The 22,382-nt window shown below is 32.1% G+C and overlaps 1 protein-coding gene across 1 annotated transcript in view; it reads left to right on the top strand.

Annotated features, from left to right (window-relative positions):
• Positions 1–22,382, top strand: part of LOC125070129 (dynein axonemal heavy chain 8) — a 36,398-nt gene that overhangs the window by 8,027 nt on the left and 5,989 nt on the right. Inside the window, exons 21-80 of the mRNA XM_047679873.1 lie at positions 88–152; positions 314–473; positions 1,136–1,268; positions 1,351–1,465; positions 1,654–1,796; positions 1,901–2,081; positions 2,153–2,360; positions 2,568–2,697; positions 3,315–3,478; positions 3,592–3,735; positions 3,829–3,939; positions 4,091–4,245; positions 4,321–4,406; positions 4,602–4,801; positions 4,928–5,099; positions 5,187–5,435; positions 5,516–5,650; positions 6,291–6,419; positions 6,492–6,697; positions 7,300–7,438; positions 7,776–7,986; positions 8,357–8,513; positions 8,589–8,782; positions 8,863–9,028; positions 9,137–9,238; positions 9,303–9,525; positions 9,600–9,729; positions 10,480–10,697; positions 10,895–11,031; positions 11,146–11,198; positions 11,372–11,579; positions 11,697–11,958; positions 12,327–12,449; positions 12,720–12,837; positions 13,040–13,135; positions 13,211–13,317; positions 13,396–13,559; positions 13,763–13,963; positions 14,107–14,247; positions 14,322–14,426; positions 14,543–14,727; positions 15,012–15,145; positions 15,225–15,356; positions 15,530–15,732; positions 15,816–15,930; positions 16,145–16,321; positions 16,529–16,696; positions 16,794–16,894; positions 16,987–17,185; positions 17,373–17,584; positions 17,666–17,804; positions 19,160–19,344; positions 19,430–19,556; positions 19,630–19,765; positions 20,116–20,333; positions 20,915–21,157; positions 21,428–21,563; positions 21,650–21,803; positions 22,112–22,231; positions 22,313–22,373. Coding sequence (XP_047535829.1) covers positions 88–152; positions 314–473; positions 1,136–1,268; positions 1,351–1,465; positions 1,654–1,796; positions 1,901–2,081; positions 2,153–2,360; positions 2,568–2,697; positions 3,315–3,478; positions 3,592–3,735; positions 3,829–3,939; positions 4,091–4,245; positions 4,321–4,406; positions 4,602–4,801; positions 4,928–5,099; positions 5,187–5,435; positions 5,516–5,650; positions 6,291–6,419; positions 6,492–6,697; positions 7,300–7,438; positions 7,776–7,986; positions 8,357–8,513; positions 8,589–8,782; positions 8,863–9,028; positions 9,137–9,238; positions 9,303–9,525; positions 9,600–9,729; positions 10,480–10,697; positions 10,895–11,031; positions 11,146–11,198; positions 11,372–11,579; positions 11,697–11,958; positions 12,327–12,449; positions 12,720–12,837; positions 13,040–13,135; positions 13,211–13,317; positions 13,396–13,559; positions 13,763–13,963; positions 14,107–14,247; positions 14,322–14,426; positions 14,543–14,727; positions 15,012–15,145; positions 15,225–15,356; positions 15,530–15,732; positions 15,816–15,930; positions 16,145–16,321; positions 16,529–16,696; positions 16,794–16,894; positions 16,987–17,185; positions 17,373–17,584; positions 17,666–17,804; positions 19,160–19,344; positions 19,430–19,556; positions 19,630–19,765; positions 20,116–20,333; positions 20,915–21,157; positions 21,428–21,563; positions 21,650–21,803; positions 22,112–22,231; positions 22,313–22,373 — 9,286 coding nt within the window. The remainder of the gene's footprint in view (positions 1–87; positions 153–313; positions 474–1,135; positions 1,269–1,350; positions 1,466–1,653; positions 1,797–1,900; positions 2,082–2,152; positions 2,361–2,567; positions 2,698–3,314; positions 3,479–3,591; positions 3,736–3,828; positions 3,940–4,090; positions 4,246–4,320; positions 4,407–4,601; positions 4,802–4,927; positions 5,100–5,186; positions 5,436–5,515; positions 5,651–6,290; positions 6,420–6,491; positions 6,698–7,299; positions 7,439–7,775; positions 7,987–8,356; positions 8,514–8,588; positions 8,783–8,862; positions 9,029–9,136; positions 9,239–9,302; positions 9,526–9,599; positions 9,730–10,479; positions 10,698–10,894; positions 11,032–11,145; positions 11,199–11,371; positions 11,580–11,696; positions 11,959–12,326; positions 12,450–12,719; positions 12,838–13,039; positions 13,136–13,210; positions 13,318–13,395; positions 13,560–13,762; positions 13,964–14,106; positions 14,248–14,321; positions 14,427–14,542; positions 14,728–15,011; positions 15,146–15,224; positions 15,357–15,529; positions 15,733–15,815; positions 15,931–16,144; positions 16,322–16,528; positions 16,697–16,793; positions 16,895–16,986; positions 17,186–17,372; positions 17,585–17,665; positions 17,805–19,159; positions 19,345–19,429; positions 19,557–19,629; positions 19,766–20,115; positions 20,334–20,914; positions 21,158–21,427; positions 21,564–21,649; positions 21,804–22,111; positions 22,232–22,312; positions 22,374–22,382) is intronic.

The following is a 22,382-nucleotide window of genomic DNA, read 5'->3' on the forward strand; positions in this document are numbered from 1 at the left end:
TCTGAAACGTCCAAAACAATAAAAATCTTTTTATTGCTTGGATTTAATGTTAATAGAATACGAATTTTTATTATCTGTGTATTTTAGGTTGGATATAGATAAAGCTTTAAAGCAAGTCACTTCAGCCACAAGAGTGTTTCCTGAAGATGCTGGTATTATTTTTTTGCTAATCATCGCTTACTATTTATATTAAACACACGAGACACATTTTACACACAAGTTCTAGCTCATTTTAGTTTAATAGAAAAATAGATCAATTATTTACAATAATTATAATTGGATTCGTTATTTTAAATTTACATTCTCTACGTAGCTTTCATGGAAATTGAGAATCCGGATCGATTTGATACTACACCTGCGATTAACGAGTGTAACGAACTGTTTGCATATTTCGCTACGAAGTGTTTAGAATCTCTGATAAAATGTACAAGACAGAGCTTAGATTTATTGAGGAAAAGAGCATCAGTGTCCAGGTAATTGATAACATTGTGAATAACTTGATACATCCAGTTTCTGTCTGTCTTTGTTAACATATCCACAGAAACTAGGATAAATTTAGATTAAACTAAAATTACATAATTGAGTACCTTAAAATGTCTCGGGGAGGGGGCTCTATAGCTTTTTGTTAACAGATATTTGTGAATTATAAATCATAAAGTCAACATAACTTTCAATATCTTCTGTTTTTTTTTATGTATGCTTCATATATATTTTGTTTCCATTTCGTATTTTGAGTTTTTGTATTTGGTAAATGAACATTTTGTATGGTACGTAATATTGTTCTTATTACTTGATATATTTTCCCGATGTTAAGATAATTTAAACGCATAGAATTATATTTTGAGATGTAATAATACTAGGAAAATAGTCCCATGTAACTAAAAAGAAAAAATTACCGCTACGTGTGATAAAACAATGTTTCTGTTCAATAAATCTGCGGTCTCGATTAAGTAGCGCGCTTAGATGGGCGTACAAACTCCTAATATAAAAACAAACATATTTTTCTCATAAACTAAGGACTAATGGAAGTCTCCTTAGAAATAAAACACTCCCAAACTAAATGTTTTTTTTTTTTTAAATCAGTTATTGCATTTGTGTTACAGTCGGTTAAATTCCTATTTTTTTTAAATAACAGTTTTCTAACAATGACTACTGATCCCGAAGAGCAAAAGAAATTGAATCCACTCATGTTGACGATGATGTTTTTGGAAATTCCAAAAATATTGATTAAGCCGTCCTTAGAAGAAATCCAGTCTGCTTTCTCACAGGTATTCTAACATGAGGTACTCTAGTATAGAGATTAAGTATATAGATCATATTATGTGTAATATATTTCTTTGCATCATTTAGGTTGTGTTAAATTGTATAATGGACATACATCGTAGCGTGTTTATGTGGGGTCAGCAAGATCAAATTAAGAAGGAGAGGATGAATGCAAATTCCCTTACGGCTACGAGAAGCGTTAGTGGTAAGACTAACGGATGTTTTCTCTGTTATTCTTTAATAATATTCTGTTGTGTTAATTGGTCATTGTTATATTTTAAATATCTTTATGATATGATATCGTTTTATCATACGCAAAATGATGTTTGTTCACTTTTACATGGTTGAAAAAAAAATTGTATGACATGGTATATTATGACATGTTTTTAGTTGGCTCCAGGTCTGGTTCAAATATAATCGGAATTAGAAATTACTTTCGAATGGTCTCAGAACACAAGGATATTGTTAGGGCGGTCATGGCGTTACAGGGAATGATGTACATGTTTAAGCCAGATATTGAGAAATTGTTAACAGTATGTACCATTATTGTCTTATGTATAATTAATAAAATATACATATTTATCTAAAAAAGGTTTTTTGGTATTGTTATTCTATTTAATTTAACTTTTTATTTTAGGGATACACTAGATTTTCTCACTTATGGGATGAAAACAGGGTGCAAAAAGTTCAAGATTTTGTCGATACCAATCCTTTGAATGTCATTATACGAGATATGTTCAAGAAATACGAAAACCAAACAGAGGAAGTTCTAAATTTACCTGAAAGGCATATTATAGGATCTATACAGATAGACATGGGTACCGTAAATTTAATAACAAAATATCTTTTGAAAGCAGTAGCCGAAATTTGATATTGAATTTTCTTTTAGATAAAATTAAATTGGCCTTACATATTGAGTCCGTGGAATGGAAAAGAATCCTGGGTAAATTACTGAGTCACGCTTATAAAGAGAGGGTGCTTAAATTGATGCAATTTATAAAAGACCGCATGAAGACCATGAGCAAAAAGATTAAAGACTTGGACGATGTCAGAGTAGCAATGCTGTGCTTGGAAATGATTCGCGAGGAATTTATTGGGTAGATTTTATAAATTGTATATTTTAATTGCTTATTTTGTTATAAGTACCTAGTCTAGAAGTATTTAGCTTTCAGCTATATGAGTTTTATCATTGAATAGTTATGTTGTTGTGATATGAATATTCAAATAAAATCATTCGTCATAAGCTATTGATAAATATCAAACTGTCAATTTGACACACTTGGTATTGTGGCAATGAATTTCAGAATGGACGTGGAATTAGATTTAATCGAAGAGAGTTACGGAACTTTTAGTCAATTCAATGTCGATATACCGAAAGAAGACGCTGACATGGTATATGGATTGCGATATGCCTTCCAAAACATGTTAACAACGGTGAGTTTTCACCCGAAACTTATTCGCGTGTGTGGATATTATGTTCTAGGTAGACGAATGTCATTCTCTGTACATGTACAACTTTTAGGCAAATTTAATAATGATTGTTTGAGTATTTTTTATGTGAAAGTATAAAAAACAAACAATTTTTTTTCAGACTTACAAAATTAGTCAGGAGATTAAATTATTCTTTAAATGAATGGGTTTGTATAATGTGGGACAGTACTTAGTAGTCATATATACTGTTTCATATTTTACAAACACATAAATATAAATAAATAGCATTACAGTCTTCCAAGTAGGGTTACTTGTTAAAGACAGTTAAAGAACGATAACTAAACTTAACTTGTAAAATATTAAAATTCACGCCTTAGGTTTAAGGTGTTTTAATTTGGCATTTATACTTTTAATGACAAGTTTTTTAGTAATATGTATAACAAATGATTGCTATATTCGGGCTATTTTTATTTTATTTATTCCATTACCGTATGAGTCCGTTACAAACGAGTCTTCTCTAGACTATAATTAGCACTATTCTATATACATTAATTACTTAGATAAGGTACATCGTAGTCCGTTAAAATAATATGACGGTCATATAATGTATAATTATACAGGCTGCACAAGTCCAACAAAGGATAGTTGATATGCAAGGACCTCTTCAAAAGGAACTGACTGATGGTGTTTCAGCTTTTAATAATGATGTGCTCAAATTCGATGCTGATTACGATGCGTTTGGACCGATGACGCCTGGACTTACGGCGCGAGAGGCCAGTGATAGGTACATTTTTGTACAGCTTAATCACATATAAATATGATCTACCTATCTCACTTGTTTTATTATTTCAACGTAATAATCAGTTAGAATGGGTATTAATAATTCTTAAATTTCAGAGTTATTATGTTCCAATCAAGATTTGATGAGTTGTGGCGTCGATTCGAAATGTATTCCAACGGTGAAAAGTTATTCGGTATGGAAGTTAAAGATTATCCCATACTTCATCAGAAGAAGAAGGAATTTAATTTACTCAGCAAACTGTTCGTAATTTTATTTTGATGCTGTTCAATTAATAAATTTATAATATAGGTATATAACGTCTTTATTATAATATGCAATATATATTGTTACAGATATAGTCTTTATTTGGCCGTAATGAACTCTATTGACGGTTACTTCGAAACTCCATGGGTGGCCATTGATATCGAACAAATAGTAGCGCAATTAGCAGAATTCGATCTGAGGTAAGACAAGACTAAGCAAGAGTTTATTTCATAAAAAAATGCTCTATAAAGTAAAAGCATATAAACTCTGACGTTATTGTTAACAAAATAAAGTAGAGTTTTTAGCAATCGTTAAAAAGTTAAACTTTTTAATTAAAAACTTAATATTTAGATGTCGCAAGTTGCCACGAGGAATGAAAGACTGGCCGGCGTTTATAGATTTGAAAAATAAAATCGACGACTTTAACCAAACTTGTCCTTTGTTGGAATTGATGGCGGATAAATCCATGAAGGATCGACATTGGAAGAGATTAGAGAAATTAATGAGTTTGTAAAAATGTTGTTTTATGTATTATTTTTCGAGAAAGAAATCACTCAATACAATTTCAACCACTTTTTCAGACTGCGTCCTGGATGTGGAATCTGAAACATTTACTCTAGCTAATGTCATGGAAGCTCCTTTACTAAAGAACAAAGAAGACGTTGAAGTAATTTTAAAATACTTTTTTACACTTCTAGCTTAGTGATCGAAATTAATATTATACCCATAAACCGAGATTCTAACATAGACATATCTGGATTCAATTTTCGTTCTTTAATTCAAATATTTTAGGTCATATATTAAATGAAAATCATACAGAATGATTCTCAAAAGCTTAAAATTACAACTTTCACGTTTATAGGATATCTGCATCAGTGCAGTAAAAGAAAAAGACATAGAAGCAAAATTGAAACAAATTATAGCAGATTGGGCAGTTGTAGACCTTACATTTGCTCCGTTTAAAAATCGCGGAGAACTGCTAATTAAACCTCAAGAGACGTTAGACATTATAACAATGCTGGAAGATTCGTTGATGATTTTGAATTCATTAGCGTCAAATAGGTGACTGTATTTTTTACGAATATTGACGGAGAAACTAAATGTTTTTTTTTTCTAATATATATATATTATATATTCTTAAGGTGTTAACATAAAATTAGAATTACTCATAGTTTTTCCATTTTCAAGGTACAATGCTCCTTTCAAGAGAGATATATTGCTATGGATAAATAAATTAGTTGGCACCACAGACATTTTGGAGAAATGGCTTCAAGTGCAGAATTTGTGGATGTATTTGGAAGCCGTGTTCGTAGGCGGAGATATTGCTAAACAATTACCCGCTGAAGCAAAGCGATTTGGGGTAAGATAGTACAGTTAAGATTCCGGTGCTTTATTTTGTTTGATTATAATTGTAATACTTTCTATTATATTAATTTTTCTTTATTAGACAATAGATAAAACATACGTAAAGATCATGTATCGCGCACGCGATATTGTAAATTGTGTGGAAACGTGCGTGTCCGATGATACTCTGAAACAACTACTGCCTCATCTAATAGAGCAGCTGGAAGCTTGTCAAAAATCACTCACTGGGTATTTGGAGACAAAACGGCTCATCTTTCCGAGATTTTTCTTCGTCTCGGATCCGGTGCTTCTAGAAATTCTTGGACAAGCATCCAATCCCCATTCCATCCAGGTGCGTTTAGGGACTTATGATGATGTTTGCTGAACGGCTTTCTCCAAAAATATTTTTCTAATGGTTTAATAATTTTCCAGCCACATTTACCAAGTATTTTCGATGCTATGTACACAGTTGACTTTGATGACAAAGATCGTATTATAAATATGAACTCTGATAATGGAGAATGTATTCCTTTGGATCGCCCCGTTACTTGCGTTGGAGGAGTTGAGGTGTGTTCAAAAATTTTATTTATATATTGTCAAAATCTAAAGGTTACATCATGCATCATCATTATAGTATTGAGTTTAAACAAACACATTTTCTTGATTTGTTCAAAGAAAAAGGTCATACCAGAATAATTTGCGTAGTATATATATATTATTCACTTAAAAACTACCAAATTTATTTATCTCCAATAGGTTTATACGTCGTAATACATCAAAACTGTCCATTTAATTTCTGTATCGTTGTTGATTACAAATAAATCATAAAACATTATAGTTTAAAAAGTTTTAAGTATTTTCTATATGATCTGACTATATCACTGTACGCATATAATGCGTACAGACAGACAAATATTATTGTATACACTCCTTCTATCGATTATAATATCCGCCACGATTAATCTTACTAATTATGTATTCATGTACATACCGTTAAAGCTTTATTAATATATGTATAGACAGTTAAGATTGACATATTAATGTGAATTTCGATCCACAATGACGAATATAGAACACTATTACGAGAAACTACACCATCATTATAACTGCTGGCATTTAATAAAAAAAAAAAAAAAAACTGACGAATCAATACTGCTGCACCGTATATTTTTATCGTCTTACAAATGAACTTTAAAAATATTTATAGATATGGCTGAACACTTTACTGGACACAATGAAAGATACTGTCAGAAATATTATCGCTAGTATTGCTCAGACGATGGCGGGAGATCCAGATTTTGAATTTTTAGTTGGATTTTGGAACTTCCCCGGACAGGTTTGCTTTCGTTTGTGCCTTTGAACGCTACATTTGATGTGCTGAATAATTACTTTTTAATGGTCGTTTAAGGCAAGTCTGTTAGGAATGCAAATACTGTGGACGAGTGATGCAGAATACGCCTTGAAGAAAGCGAGAGTGGATCGATTTATAATGAGACTTACAAACCAAAAGAATTTGGATTTGTTGAATGGGTTAATCGATCAAACAGTGAAAGATTTGGTGCCTCTTGATCGAACCAGAGTAGAAACTATGATTACGATTCACGTGCATCAGAGGTGAAGTAAAAAAAATATATATTTTACAATAATGCCCTTCTGGCTAAATTGTGATCTCAGTGGGATAATTTTAATATTGATTAGCTTATTATGCCAGATAAATCATACTCACTCATGGAAATGAGTATCGGAATATGTAGAAAATATTTTATAATAGATTTAATATTTTAAGTATTTAGTTTATTTTTGATACAAAATCACACAAATATAAAATGTTTACCAGACTTTTTTTTGCATGTTTCTTATATATCTCAGGAACAATTAACTGAAATTAACGATGATTTCGAGTTCAAACCCATGCAAGCATCACTAAATTTTCATGTGCTTAATTTGTGTTTATAATTCATCTGCTCGGCGGTGAAGGAAAACATCGTGAGGAAACCTGCATGTGTCTAATTTCAACAAAATTCTGCCACATGTGTATTCCGCATTGGATCAGCGTGGTGGAATATGCTCCAAACCTTCCCCTCAAAGGGCCTCTCCCTTATGGCCTTAGCCCAGCAGTGGGAAATTTACAGGTTGTTAATGATTAGCTGAAACTGATATCAATATGGAATGAACAAATTCAAACTGACTTGCTATTTTTTCATCGATTATTTTAGAGATATCTTCGACGACCTAGTGAGGATGAGAATAAAAACTCCAACAGATTTCGAATGGCAGAAGCAAGCTCGCTTCTATTATTTTGAAGACACGGATGATTGTATTGTATCTATTACCGACGTAGATTTTGTTTACCAGGTACTATTTGGTGTATAGTTAAATATTTACGTAGGCAATATACTTTACTTTAACTAACTAATTTAAGTACTATACTTTACTTTTACTTTAACTGTTGATTGTAGCTCATACGTAATGATTATATGTGTTTATACGGCTTAGGTAATATTTTGTACAGTGGTTGGCAGTTGTATAAATTTATATAAAAATCCATAAAACTGACAAAAGTATGGTAGCTAAACTTTTTTATAAATTACTTACCACCTGTTCTTACTTTTAATGATCATTCTCTAAAATTTATTTCTATACATAAGCTGCATTGATCAAGCGAATAACTTTATTTTCTGTATACTAACAGAACGAGTACTTGGGTATAACGGAACGTTTAGTAATCACCCCATTGACGGATCGTTGCTATATCACATTATCCCAAGCGATAGGTATGAGTATGGGGGGAGCCCCCGCTGGACCAGCTGGTACCGGCAAGACTGAGACAACCAAGGACATGGCGAGAACATTAGGGAAATTAGTCATAGTATTTAACTGCTCCGATCAGATGGACTTTAGAGGTAGGTCGCGCATAATTTGCTTAGTTTATAATAAAAACAAACATTATTAAATCTTGTTTTTTTTTTAACCAATCAAAAATGTGTTTATTCAATGATTAAATTTATCTTGAGTGTTTTTGTTACAATAAGTATCTGAAACGAAGTAACGGATAAAAATCGCTAGGATTTTTAGGAAAGCAACTTAGTATTTGTATTTGATCCAAATCATACTTGATGGTGAAACAAGATTATGAATCAACAAACATGTAGTAAAATATGAGATCGCCCTAAGTCTTTTTATTTATAAGATACCTCTTTGAGGCCTTAGTGTTTTTATAAGATGTAATAATATCAGTCTTGGTAATAATGTCATATCAAACTTTTGTTACAGGATTGGGCCGCATCTACAAAGGCCTAGCGCAATCTGGTACATGGGGATGTTTCGATGAGTTTAACCGAATTGAATTACCTGTGTTGTCTGTAGCAGCACAGCAGATTTATATTTGCCTCACAGCACGAAGGCAAAAGAAAGATTTCTTTATTTTCAGGTATAGCTATATGAATTATATTAAATATCTCGTTGTTTTGTAATATATTTATTCTGTACATTATTTTCTATTCAGCGATGGCGATACGGTGAGCTTAAATCCAGAGTTTGCCTTCATTATCACAATGAATCCCGGTTATGCTGGTCGACAGGAATTACCAGAAAATTTGAAGATTCAATTTCGATCCGTGGCCATGATGGTACCAGATAGGCAGATTATTATCAGGGTGAAATTGGCCAGTTGCGGTTTTAAGGATAATATTTTATTGGGTAACTAATATATGGCAAATAATTTAGTTAAATTTGTATATATATATATAGTCTCTATAACGTTTGCACTTTACTTACAGCTCGTAAGTTTTTTACACTGTATAAACTCTGCGAAGAACAGTTATCAAAACAAGTACATTACGATTTTGGACTTCGTAATATTTTGTCCGTTTTGAGGACCATGGGCTCGCAGAAACGGGCAAATCCAGACAGTACGGAAGAAAACATAATGATGAGAGTGTTGAAGTAATTAACACTATTAGTTCTTTATAAAATATAAATGATCTTATTTTATTATTTAAAATTAAAATAAAACTTATTTTGTTTATTATTTATAATACAATATATTTATAGAGAAATGAATGTATCAAAACTTGTGGACGAAGACGAACCCTTATTCGTATCCCTAATTGAAGATTTGTTCCCCGGAATTAAGCTAAGTCAAACGTCACATAAGTAAGTTTATGTATAGTAAAAATGGTCTTAAATAAAGAACTATTCAAAAATAGTAAGTTTTTAGGGAGATGCAACGTGCTATTGGCGTGGTCGCTGATCGAACCGGCCTAGTAAATCATCCGGAATGGAACTTAAAGATTATTCAATTGTATGAAACGTCGCTAGTACGACACGGACTTATGACGATGGGTCCAACTGGATCCGGGAAGACTACATGTATTCATACATTGATGTCTGCTTTGACAGAAGTTGGAAGACCTCATAAAGAAATGAGAATGAACCCTAAAGTTAGTTGTTCAAACTATTTTCCTTTAGATTCCATTTTTATGTAATAAGCTTAAATACGCTTTTCTTTTTTTAGGCCATTACAGCTCCACAAATGTTCGGTCGGTTAGATGTAGCGACTAATGATTGGACTGATGGTATATTTTCTACATTGTGGCGGAGAGCATTGAAAGTTAAGAAATCAGACACAACTTGGATCGTTTTAGGTAAGATAATATGTTTTGTATAAAGTTTTTAAAATATTTTTTTTATTAGTGAAATTGATTTATGAAATCTTAGATCAAGAAACTTGCGTGGAGTGCAATACTCAAGTTAGGGCTGGTAAAAAGTAAGAGTTTTTCTGTTGAATAATCTTCAGTAGAAACCTCAAGTTAAAATATGTTGGTGATGTAACGAGATCTGTACTGTGACTTGCAAATCACATATATCCTTTAGTCTTATGCGTGGCCCTTTTAGGTTGACAGTCCGTTAAAGTCCACCATCGTAGCAGAAATTTGTTAACAAATGTTGTTTTTAGTGAAATAAAACATAATTAAAATTGCCCGCCATGTTTTTTATTTAACAGCACATTTGACTACATCATACAATTCGAATTTTTTAAAAATTACGAAAATGACAAATTTGTACTTATAAACTGCAGATGTAAAAATCAGTAAGGAGGAAGCTATTTAAAAATAACATAGACAAATCAACAACAAATAGTATATATATATATATATATATATATATATATATATATATATATATATATATATATATATATATATATATATATATATATATATATATATATATATATATATATATATATAGTATAGAATACTGTATTTAAAGTGTTTTTTTTTTTTCGGATATATTCGGAAAATTTTACAAATTAATAGAAAATTTAAAATGATAAGACATTTCGAAATACAAATTTTCCTGTGTGTAATTAAAAAAAGCAACTAATTCAACAGATGGCCCAGTCGATGCAGTATGGATTGAAAATTTAAATTCAGTGTTAGATGATAATAAGACCTTGACACTGGCAAATGGTGATCGTATTTCAATGGCACAGAATAGTAAGCTGGTATTTGAGCCGGACAATGTGGACAACGCTTCGCCTGCTACCGTCAGTCGTATGGGCATGGTTTTCTTATCCTCTTCTGTGCTTAAGTGGCAACCAATCTTGGAAGTGAGTGAAGCTACTACTGAGAGTGTAGATATAGTTGAAGGAATGTTAAGTCAAGATTCTAATGTGTAGAGATATTTTGGTTGATTAAAATTGGGCAGTAAAAAACTTTTCTGATTTTTCAATATTAGTGATCAAAATATAAATTCTATAAAATAAATAATGAGTTGGATCACCAGTCGAAAATGTTTATTTCTCAGGGGTGGCTAAAAACTAGACCACAAAAAGAGGCCGATTGTTTTAGAGTCGCTTTTAATAAGGTATACGATGACGTTCACTCCTTCGTACAACAAAAACTGCCGGCTAAAATGAAGCTACTAGAAGCTATTTACATCAGGTATGCATAGTTCTACTTGACACATCTCTTGTGTTATATTTTAATTTTCCCTGTCCGTATGGACTTGTGACAAAATATTTAATACATTAGTAGTATAGCTGATTTACTTTTCAGACAATGCATTGACGTCCTAATGGGCTTATTGCAAATTGAAATTCCTGGCGGCAGTAAGTCATTATATGATTTAAATGTTTTACTTTTGCTCAAATCTTTTCTTTTAGTCTTTTTTTTCTAGTTTCTCTTTCTTTTCTAGTCTTTTCTTGGTTTCTTTTGTTGGATAATAAATATTAATAATTAATTTTAAGATATATTTAATTCCATAAGATGTTTTTTATACTAGAACTGCATACGGACCGACATTTAGAACGATTGTTTGTATTCGCGATGATGTGGTCCCTGGGAACAGTTCTAGAGCTGGATGCTCGCTATCGTATGGCGGAATTTATGACGAAACTACCAGTTCGTATGGATTGGCCCGGAGCACGTTCTAAAGAATGGGTCATGCCATTCGAGTATATGGTCAATGAGGTCGGCGTCTGGCAACACTGGTGAGTTATCCCATAATAACAATGCATAATTAAAATTTAACAAATAAACGTAAGTATAAATAAAAACAGTATAAGCTAGTAATTTGTTTAAGACATACAAATAAAAAAATATTTTAGGTCTGAAAGCGTTGAAGATTTTATTTATCCGTCAGACAGCGTACCAGAGTATGCTTCTATTCTAGTGCCTAACGTTGATAATGTTTGTATATCATTCTTAATCGATACAATTGCTAAACAAAATAAGGCAGTTTTATTGATTGGTGAACAAGGAACTGCCAAAACTGTAATGCTCAAGAGTTACATGGCTAAGTATGATAATGAAGTTAAATTATTTAAGATGATAAATTTCTCATCAGCCACCACTCCAAATATGTTTCAGGTAAATTCAAGTATTTTTGCTTAGTCGTGAAAATGTAATAATATTAATTTTTAAGCGTCAGGAGCAACAGATTCAGTATTTTATAAAATATATAACGTTTGAGTGAATTTTCCGAATTTTGAACCAATTATTTTGTTCCGTTATTTTATGTTTTGAGTGTTGTAATTTAAATGCTGGATCTTGTTGTTGGTGTTTATTCGAATCGCCTAACCATCAATCCCAGCTTGTTCCAATTATTTCTATATACTTAAATTGTACAAGTTGTTTGTGTTTCTGGTATCCAGATGTCGAGAGTATTCTAATGTCCTCACTAGCATATTCTCTTCTTTTGTGTTTCGGATGGTTAATTATTTATTTATGTTAACTAGAGAATTATAGAGTCCTATGTTGAAAAAAGAGTAGGCATGACTTATGGTCCACCTGGTGGAAGATCGATGACAGTTTTTGTAGACGATATTAATATGCCTGTCGTCAACGAATGGGGTGACCAGGTACTAATATATATATTATTAAGATAATTTTAATTATTTATTAATATTCCCTTTTTAAATGATTTATTTTTTATCACGAGTTAGCCGTAGTTTTGTTGTCCAAAATATATGTTTATATTTTCAAAGCATGCGATAAATAAAAAGTAGTTAGGGATTTTATTGTTACTTTACTTTTGTCTCTTAATCAGCTTTAATAAAAGCATTTGGGAATGAAGATATTGATTAGTATTTCGAATTGATATTTCGTTAAAAAAAATGAATATATTATAGGTAACAAACGAAATAGTGCGTCAAATGATGGAATGTGGAGGTTTCTACTCACTGGATAAACCCGGAGAATTTATAATAATTGCGGATATACAAATGTTTGGGGCAATGATTCATCCTGGTGAGTCGAAATTTAAATTTACAGAGGTGCCTTCAGTATTATATAATTCTGATCAGTAAATAATCCAAGGAACTAATAAAATTATATTAAGTACAAGTTCTTTCTATTTATGCCTTTTATTTACCAATCCTTCTTTATAGTCCTTTTAAAAGTAGGTTGAGCTTGAATATTCAAGTCTGAATCAAATTTAACTTTGTTACAGGGGGTGGACGAAATGATATCCCTCCTCGATTAAAACGCCAGTTTAATATATTTAACTGCACACTCCCAAGTAATGTTTCCATGGATAAAATCTTTGGTGAGTGCTTATCGTCTAAACAGTTCTTTCATGAATAAATAATTCTCTTTTAATTTAATGTGTAATTTTTAACAGAAACTATAAGTGCTGGTTACTTTTGCAAGACGCGATTTGATAAGAAGATTGTAGATTTTATGCCGAGATTAGTACCTGTTACTCGTGTAATGTGGCAACAGACAAAGGTAAGTAAAATACGGTGAAGTAAAGTGATGAAAATATATTCTTATAATAGTAACGCATGTACGGTTCTATCGTTGTAGGTAAAAATGTTACCAACGCCAGCGAAGTTTCACTATGTGTTCAATCTCCGGGATCTGTCCAGAATTTGGGAAGGTATACTCACTATTAAGCGAGATGAGTTGCAATCTATCAAAACTGGCCTAAAATTATGGTTTCACGAATGCTTAAGAGTAATATCAGACAGGTAATATTTTATTGAAATATAATTTTAATGTGTGAAGATGTAATCTTTTACTATTATTATTAAGAAAAATATACTAATCGTAAGAAAACTTAGATACTCTGTTTGGGATGTTTGTATTTATTCCTTTTTTACTTTTATATATCTATAATGTAAAATCAGATACCAATTATAATTATAAAAATTGCTTGTCCAATGGAAAATAGATTTACGACATTTGATGACAAAGATTGGTTTGTTGCCAATTTTTGGAAGACTGCCACCCAAGAATTGCCGGATTTGGTCAGCGAGTTCCCTGAAGAAGAGACGTACTTCGTTAATTTCTTACGTGAACCAGTCGATCCAACTGGGGATGAAGAAGAAGATTTTAGTACTGACGCTCCTAAAATATATGAAGAACTTCCTTCGTTAGTTTACTATGAATATATTACAAATAAAAATAAATATTAATTTGGTCACACGAATAATTCGGAATATATTTGCTGTTATTGTTGATTTAATGTGACACAAATGAACAGAAAATAAGTAAGCTTATTTTTTTACAAAATAGGTGGGATTTCGTTTTAATGAAACTAGGTCAATTCCAAGAACAGTTCAATGACGCAATCAGAGGAGCTCATTTAGATTTGGTTTTCTTCCTTGATGCGATGGTCCACCTGTTTATCATATCGAGAATTATCAATACAGCACGGTACTTATACTTTACTTTTATAATCACATATATATATTTTTTTATAGCTTTACCTGATTTTCTTTTTATTTCAGTGGAAACGCCTTACTCGTTGGAGTTGGCGGTTCTGGTAAACAAAGTTTAACAAAGTTGGCTACATTTATTGCCAACTTTTCATTTTATCAAATAACATTAACAAGGTATTCTGCATTATATTATGCTTTTCAATACTTCTCAAATAATTTGTTATCTTAATTTCGTTTTAAGTCATACGAAATATGCCTGTAGTAACTATATTTTATTGTTTCTAATCAAGAGCATACAATGTCAACAATTTCATGGACGATATAAAAATTTTGTACCGGATGGCCGGGCTCCAGGGACAAGGTGTCTCGTTCATATTTACGGACAACGATATTAAAGATGAACAATTTCTCGAATTTTTGAACAATATCCTGAGTTCGGGTGAAATTGCTAACCTTTTCCCTAAGGATGAAATGGGTATGAATATTGACTGATATTGATAATTAAATCATCTCGGTTTAAAGCTTTCTCTTTTTATCATAAGTTTGTACATATACATATATTAAAATACTATAGTTCCGTGTTTAGAAAAAAAAGATCTGAAAGAAAACATCTTATATGTATGTTGTACATAATGTATTATTATGGTGATATATCTAATCATTTTTATTCACATAATTATTATTAATAGTTTGCAATAAACTTAGAAAAAATACAAATTGTTCATTTTTAGAAAATTCATAATTATGTGCTATTTATAGATGAGATACTTAACGAGTTGACGCCAATCATGAAGAAATACGCTCCAAAGAGAATACCAGTACCGGATGTATTGTATGAATACTTTATAATGCGGTCGAGGGCAAATCTTCATGTTGTCTTGTGTTTCTCGCCGGTTATATAAAGTTTTTGAACTGTTTTCTGAGTATTACTGTACCATAGCAACTGATAAACAATAAATTTATTTTATAAAGGTCGGCGAAAAATTCCGAAGCAGGGCTATGAAATTCCCTGGGCTCATTTCGGGATCAACGATGGATTGGTTTCAGAAATGGCCAAGAGAGGCATTAATTGAAGTCGCTCACCATTTCCTGTGGGATTTTAATGTCAGTGATTTTTTTAATATTTTAAATGAACTTAGCGATTATTGCTATTATATTACAGACTTTAGGGTTCTGCCGTCCATAAATAATGACATTATAAAGATTATATTTTGTTGATAAATTTGTATCGCGTAAGAATGAAGCCTTGTTTTATAAAATCTGTCTTTGTATTCAAGGTGGTATGCTCAAATGAAACAAAACAACAGCTGATAGAGATAATGGGCATGGTGCAAGATAACGTGGCTGATACATGCTCGATGTACTATGAAAGGTTTAGGCGACAAACTCATGTTACCCCCAAATCCTATCTATCTTTTCTCGAAGGGTATAAGGTGTTATATAAGGAGAAGCACATGCAAATAGCTGAACTGGCAAGGAGGTTTGTTATTTGATCTCTATAAACTTAAAATATCTTTCCAATTAAAAATAGGTCAAATTAATTATTATACTGTAATTTAATAGAATGACAACGGGATTAGACAAACTGGTAGAAGCTGCGGCAAGTGTCGATGTACTTAAAAAAGAGCTTGAGGTAAAAGAATTGGAAATAAAGGAAGCAACAGCTAAAGCAGAAGAGGTAAAATATTGTTTATTACAACTCTTGAATTTATCTCATTACATGCTGCTGTTTCAATATCTCCATTAATTATTTTTAGGGTAATAACCAGTAACTAATAGCACATCAGAATATGAGTTTATAAATTAATTGAAAAATTAAACTATTTTTCGGTCGTATTGTATTGGGATCATAGACGATAGTTTTGAATTTAACTTAATGAATATTTGACTAGGTTTTGGCTGCAGTAGCAGAATCGGCAGCTGCAGCTGAAGTAGTTAAGGCAGAGGTTTTGGCTGTTAAAGACCGTGCCGTGAAACTTGTGAGTGTGATTGCCGCTGAGACTGCCGTTGCTGAAGAAAAACTTGCTGCTGCTAAACCAGCTTTGGACGCTGCCGAAGCAGCATTACAGGTACTCTTTATTTACACCATATTAGACTATTAAATTTAAACTATTATAATTAATATAAGGTCAAAAATATTATCATAGTTTTTTTTTGTATGGTAAATGTAAAATTAAGTTAAAGGGTAAGTCAAATTACAACTCATAAGCTTACAGATATCTAGACAATTTTTTTATGTACCCAGTTGTATTAATGTCTATTTTCTCACATTTTAGACTATAAACGCAGCAGATATAGCAACCGTACGAAAATTGGGCAAGCCACCGTATCTTATTACGCTGATCATGGACGCCGTAATACTGCTATTTAGAAAACGTATTGATCCAATTAGACCTGATCCAGAAAAACAGTTCCTGACTGCATCTTGGGCCGAGTCACTGAAAGTAAGCTGTCAAGCTATAAAAACATTGTTTCACAATATGAAGTACGCCTTTAAATAAAAAAAATAGGAGCTAATTGATTAATTAACCAATTGTGTAGGTCATGGCGGATGCAAGATTTTTGAACAATTTAAAGTTTTATCCTAAGGATGAAATTAATGCCGAAATGGTGGATTTATTGCAGCCTTATTTTAGTTTCAGGTATGAATTTAATTTAATTTAAACAAAGAATTGTTTTAATAAATAATCCTAAATCAAGAAAGGGTTTTAATGAATTAGATAATATTTTTCAGTCAATATACATTCGAGGCAGCTAAGATTGCTTGCGGTAATGTCGCTGGTTTGATTTCATGGACTATTGCGATGGCCCAATTTTACGCAGTGAACAAGGATGTATTACCATTGAAAGCTAATCTAGCTGTGATGCAGGGCAAATATCAAGCTGCTAAGAGGGAACTCGAATCGGCTGAAGCATTATTACAGGCAAAAGAGGTTAGATATCAGATTAAAGATATTTTTTTGCATTTGTTTCGCGCCCATTCTTTCTAGATCATGGTGCTGTACTAAATACTGATCCAAAACGTAAATTGAATAATATCTAGCTAGTTGATTAAATATATTTTTTATTAAGTTTTAACCGTATATTCTTAAGTAAATCTCACGTCATCTCTCATTATAGCGAGAACTTGGTGAAGTCCAGCGTCAGTTTGAAGAGGCGATGTCGTTGAAGCAGGCGGTGTTAGACGACGCGGCAAAATGCCAACAGAAGATGGACGCGGCCACTGCGCTCATTAACGGTCTGAGCGGTGAACGAGTTCGCTGGACGGAGCAATCAGCTCTCTTCAAATCTGAGATAGAGCGACTTGTTGGTGATATACTGCTCCTCACTGGGTATGTTCCATATACTCCTTCATCATTTAATATAAGTAATAAAAAGTTTATGCTTGGATTGTACAATTGAATTTATTTCAGATTTTTATCCTACACGGGACCATTTAATCAAGAGTTCAGAATACTGTTAATTCAGAATTGGCTGCACGAGCTATTGCGAAGAAAAATACCTGTTTCTATAAATTTAAGCATCACTGATCAATTAACGGATGCTGCTACGGTAAGATAATAAAACAAACTTCAATTTTTTTGTTTGCCGTTATACATGATTTCATTAGCGAAAAGACTACGCCTGCTCCTCCAATCCATTATTTACTTTTGACATCTCGAGTTTTAATCAATTAGTGCTGTCCCAATGCGTTATTAATTCAATTTTTTATATTAGCCGATTTAATATAAAATGAAGGTTTATTGATCTTCCCAATAATCTTCATACTTGTGAAATGCAACAGGGCAGTGAAGAAAGTATGTCTTGCGGTTTCGTAATGATTTTGCAAAGGGAAAATCATAATGTTGTACATCTTACAGTAGTGACGCAAGTTAAAAACTATGTTGCATAGAATTAGGTATCAGTGCTCGAACATTGGTGAAAATAATCTAAGAGACCTCCGAGAACCTAGAATATAGCAGTGGCCTAAGAAAAAATGTCAGTCCTTTAAAATAATAGCAGTTGATAGTTTTGACAGTGTTTTTCGTCTTCATATAATAATAGACCCGATTAAAGGTCGTTAAAAAAATATGATTTTTTAGTCGATAACATATATCCGCTATATATATTTAAATAAATGAAATTCTTTTACGGGTGCTTTCAGAAAGTGTTCCAAATAATAATTTCGTGCAGGGGTACGGCAGTTATTATATTTATATTTGTTTAGTTTTATAAAATAGTAAAAAAAAACAAATGTGAAGCATGATTTTGCTTAGTCTCGATGACACGGGTGAAAAGAAAAGCGAAAAAATAGAATACTTGATTTTTTATATCTGTCATTACTATTCAGCTAATCTGAGCTCTAGTTTTGACTTGATTAGCATTGACATTGGCGTTTGACACGCTACTTGAAATACATACATCACCTTGTAAGCACCAGCGATACTAACTAGTCGATGTTAATTTAACGTAGAGGGGCGCGCCATCGTGAGTGAAGATCTATTTTGAGGAATCATGTCATGATGAGTCATTAATTTTGGAATTTCATAGACGTCCTTACGTCAAAAGTAAAATAAATGGTGGGATGGAGTACAGTGGTTAGATAAATAAATCTCAGTGATTTTTTAGAGTTTTCTAGCGGACTTGACGCCGGTCCCCCAAATACAACATATGGGCAATTTTTTTACATTGAGAAAAAGTACTTTAATGAAATTGCATGTTTTAATTTTTTTATTTTCAATATGTGTTTTTACTTCTATTTTAAAAAGAAAAAACAGGTTATACAAATAGAGAAAAAAATTATAACTGAGCTTTTTAGTATTTAGTAATTCATGAATCATAAATTAGTTTAAGATAAAAATTATACAGATGTTATTGTAAATCTGTAGATTAAATAGGAGAAAAGTTAATAAAGTAATTTCAATCAGGTTGGTGATTGGAACTTATGCGGGTTACCAACTGATGAGTTGTCGGTACAAAATGGAATTATTGTAACTAAAGCGTCTCGTTTCCCGTTGCTAATTGACCCTCAGACTCAAGGGAAGAATTGGATAAAGAATATGGAGAAATTTAACGATCTTATCGTTACTACTCTCAACCATAAATATTTTAGGTGAGTATCTTGGAAATATTAAATTAAAGTATTTAAATCTGAAAAGGTAATTTTCTTGAACTGATAAAGTATATTGAACTTTCAGAAACCATGTAGAAGATTGTGTATCTCTTGGTAGACCAATGTTGATTGAAGACGTAGCCGAGGAACTCGATCCAGCTTTAGATAATATTTTGGAAAAGAATTACATCAAAATCGGTTCTTCGTATAAAGTAAGAACATCTTAATTTTTTTAAGCTATTTCAGTATTTATAGTGCTTAAACTATATTTAATTGTGTTGGTAGGTAAAATTAGGGGATAAAGAAATAGATGTGACTGCGGGTCACAAAATCTATATAACGACGAAGCTCCCCAACCCTGCCTACACGCCGGAAATATCTGCTAGAACTTCTATAATTGACTTTACGGTCACTATGCAAGGTACAATATTCAATAGATTATTTGAAGCCTTTCGTTTTGATCAATCAATGATATACGAGTAGATGTGTAATAACATCTATTCTTAATTACTGATAGTTTTAGTTTAGGTTTTTGTTTAAGTCACTGATGAACTACGGTCCTGACATTAAAAACTTTTCCTTTTTTTATTAGCACATGAAATTTCAGTGGTGCCTGCCTGGGTTTGAACCCGAAATCATCGGTTAAAATGTATGCGTTCTAACCAAGGGGACATCTCGGCTTCTAAAATTAAAAACTGTTTATGCCATTTGTAACTAACTTCAACCCAATCAGCTTAGACCACGCATATTATAAAATATTTTCTTGTTTAGGTCTCGAAGATCAGCTATTAGGTCGTGTCATCTTGACGGAGAAAGCGGAGATGGAAGCGGAACGAACTCAGTTGATAATGGACGTAACAGCCAATCGTCGTAAAATGCAGGAACTAGAAGAAAATCTGTTGCACAAACTGACTACAATACAAGGCTCTCTTGTAGAAGATGTGTCACTTATTCAAGTTCTGAATATTACTAAGGCTACTGCGACAGAGGTATGGCTTTGTAGATTTATGACTGGCTATATTATAAGAAACTTTTTATGAAGAAATTTAGTATTTTTGAGTAAAACTACCTCCGCTTAATGCTTGGAAAAAAGTAAATTTGTGTAGTTGACTACACAAAACGCGTAGAATTCACTGAAACATAAATAGATCCAATCATAATTTTGAATTATAATATGTAATACTGTGTAAACGCTCGTGAATTACTTATTAATTGCAAAAGTAGCAATCCAAGACATGCCGAATATTCCAGTGGATATGAATCATTGCGAAAATATAGATGGTATATGGATACCAACAAACGGACTATGCTTTTTGTAATAAATAATCCTTCTTGTAATGAAAAATGTTTTTTATAATATAGATATGCAAAAATAATCTTTATCAGTGTTAATAGAAATTCAACAAGCATTGGTAATTGTAATATAATTGCCTAATATTAGACAACATTGTAAAATGTCCATCAATTCAGATATTTAGCTCCATGACTATTGAAAATTATCATTTTAGCTAAATATTATAATATAATATATCGTCTATCAATATGTAAATCAAATAAAATTTCATGTTAGGTCAGAGAGAAGCTAGATGGTGCCAAAGAAACCGAACAGAAAATTAACATTGCACGTGAAGAGTTTCGCCCGGTGGCCACTCGCGGTTCGGTCTTATATTTCTTGATTTGCAACATGTCGCTCGTGTGCAACATGTACCAGACCTCTTTGGCGCAATTCTTAGAAAGATTCGATATTTCCATGGAACGGTCGCCACAGAGTCCTATTACATTTAAAAGGATTGCGTTCATCATTGAGTATTTGGTACGTTGACTTTTTTATTTTCACGAACTTTACGTCCCACTCCATTAAAGATACAAAACCATAATTTTTCCATAGTATAACTTATATATTGATGGGAAGGTTTCGGTACATAAAGTATAAATCATATATCCTTATGTACAAACTTTTAATAACAATATTCGTGTTTGTTGACTGATTAAGTAATTTTGTGTGAGAAAAAATATGTATGTATCTTTTTTCGTGTTGTATATAATTTATTAGTAATTAAAACTGGTATTTTTTTCCGCTCAGACATACGACGTGTGGAAGTACATAAGTCGAGGTTTCTATGAAAAGCACAAGTACCTATTTACTCTACTACTAACATTAAAGATCGACATTCAAAGAGAATACGTATCTTATGATGAATTTCAAACATTTATAAAAGGCGCGTATAAGTTTATTTTAGTGCAAGCATTTGTACGTTTGATAAAATATAACTTAAAGTAATATTATATATGAATGTATATGCAGGAGGTGCTGCGTTAGATTTAAATGCTTGTCCTCCCAAACCATTCAAATGGGTAACTGATATGTCTTGGCTTAATTTGGTACAACTTTCCGGCTTAAGACAATTTACAAATATACTCGACCAAGTCACAAATAACGAAAAGGGTTGGAAGAACTGGTAAGTTTGTTGAAATAAAAACATTGCTATAGAAAACCGACTACGTAGATGGTTGAAATAATTTAAAAGGTCCTTTTAAAATAATGGCTCATTAGTCGTGGTAATGTGTTAAATTAAAGTTTAGGCTCATGAGTTTATCGTGTGCTGAAATTGCTTCATCTATTTAGTTCGCTCTGTTTTGAAACGATCTATTTCGTACAAAAATTTTCGTTTTTAATAAAATGCTTTTTCGTTTCACGATTTAGAGCTTTAGCATTATTATGTTGACCGTAACTTTAACATTTAATTGAATTTTTATATTTGTAAAGGTTTGACAAAGAAGCTCCCGAAGATGAACCTTTACCAGATGGATACAACAGTCTAGATGTTTTCAGAAAACTTTTAGTTGTGCGGTCGTGGTGTCCTGATCGAGCATTGGCGCAGAGTCTGTAAGACAGCTTCATCCATTTTTCGTTCCCATTTCAGTTCGAGATATGAAATATTTTGTAAGTTAATTTAATAATTTCCAGGAAATATGTGATAAATTCAATGGGGGCGAAGTTTTCTGAAGCAGTTATTGTTAATTATGAGGTAAATTCT

Source organism: Vanessa atalanta, chromosome 1 (assembly GCF_905147765.1).
Source record: "Vanessa atalanta chromosome 1, ilVanAtal1.2, whole genome shotgun sequence".
NCBI lineage: Eukaryota > Metazoa > Arthropoda > Insecta > Lepidoptera > Nymphalidae > Vanessa > Vanessa atalanta.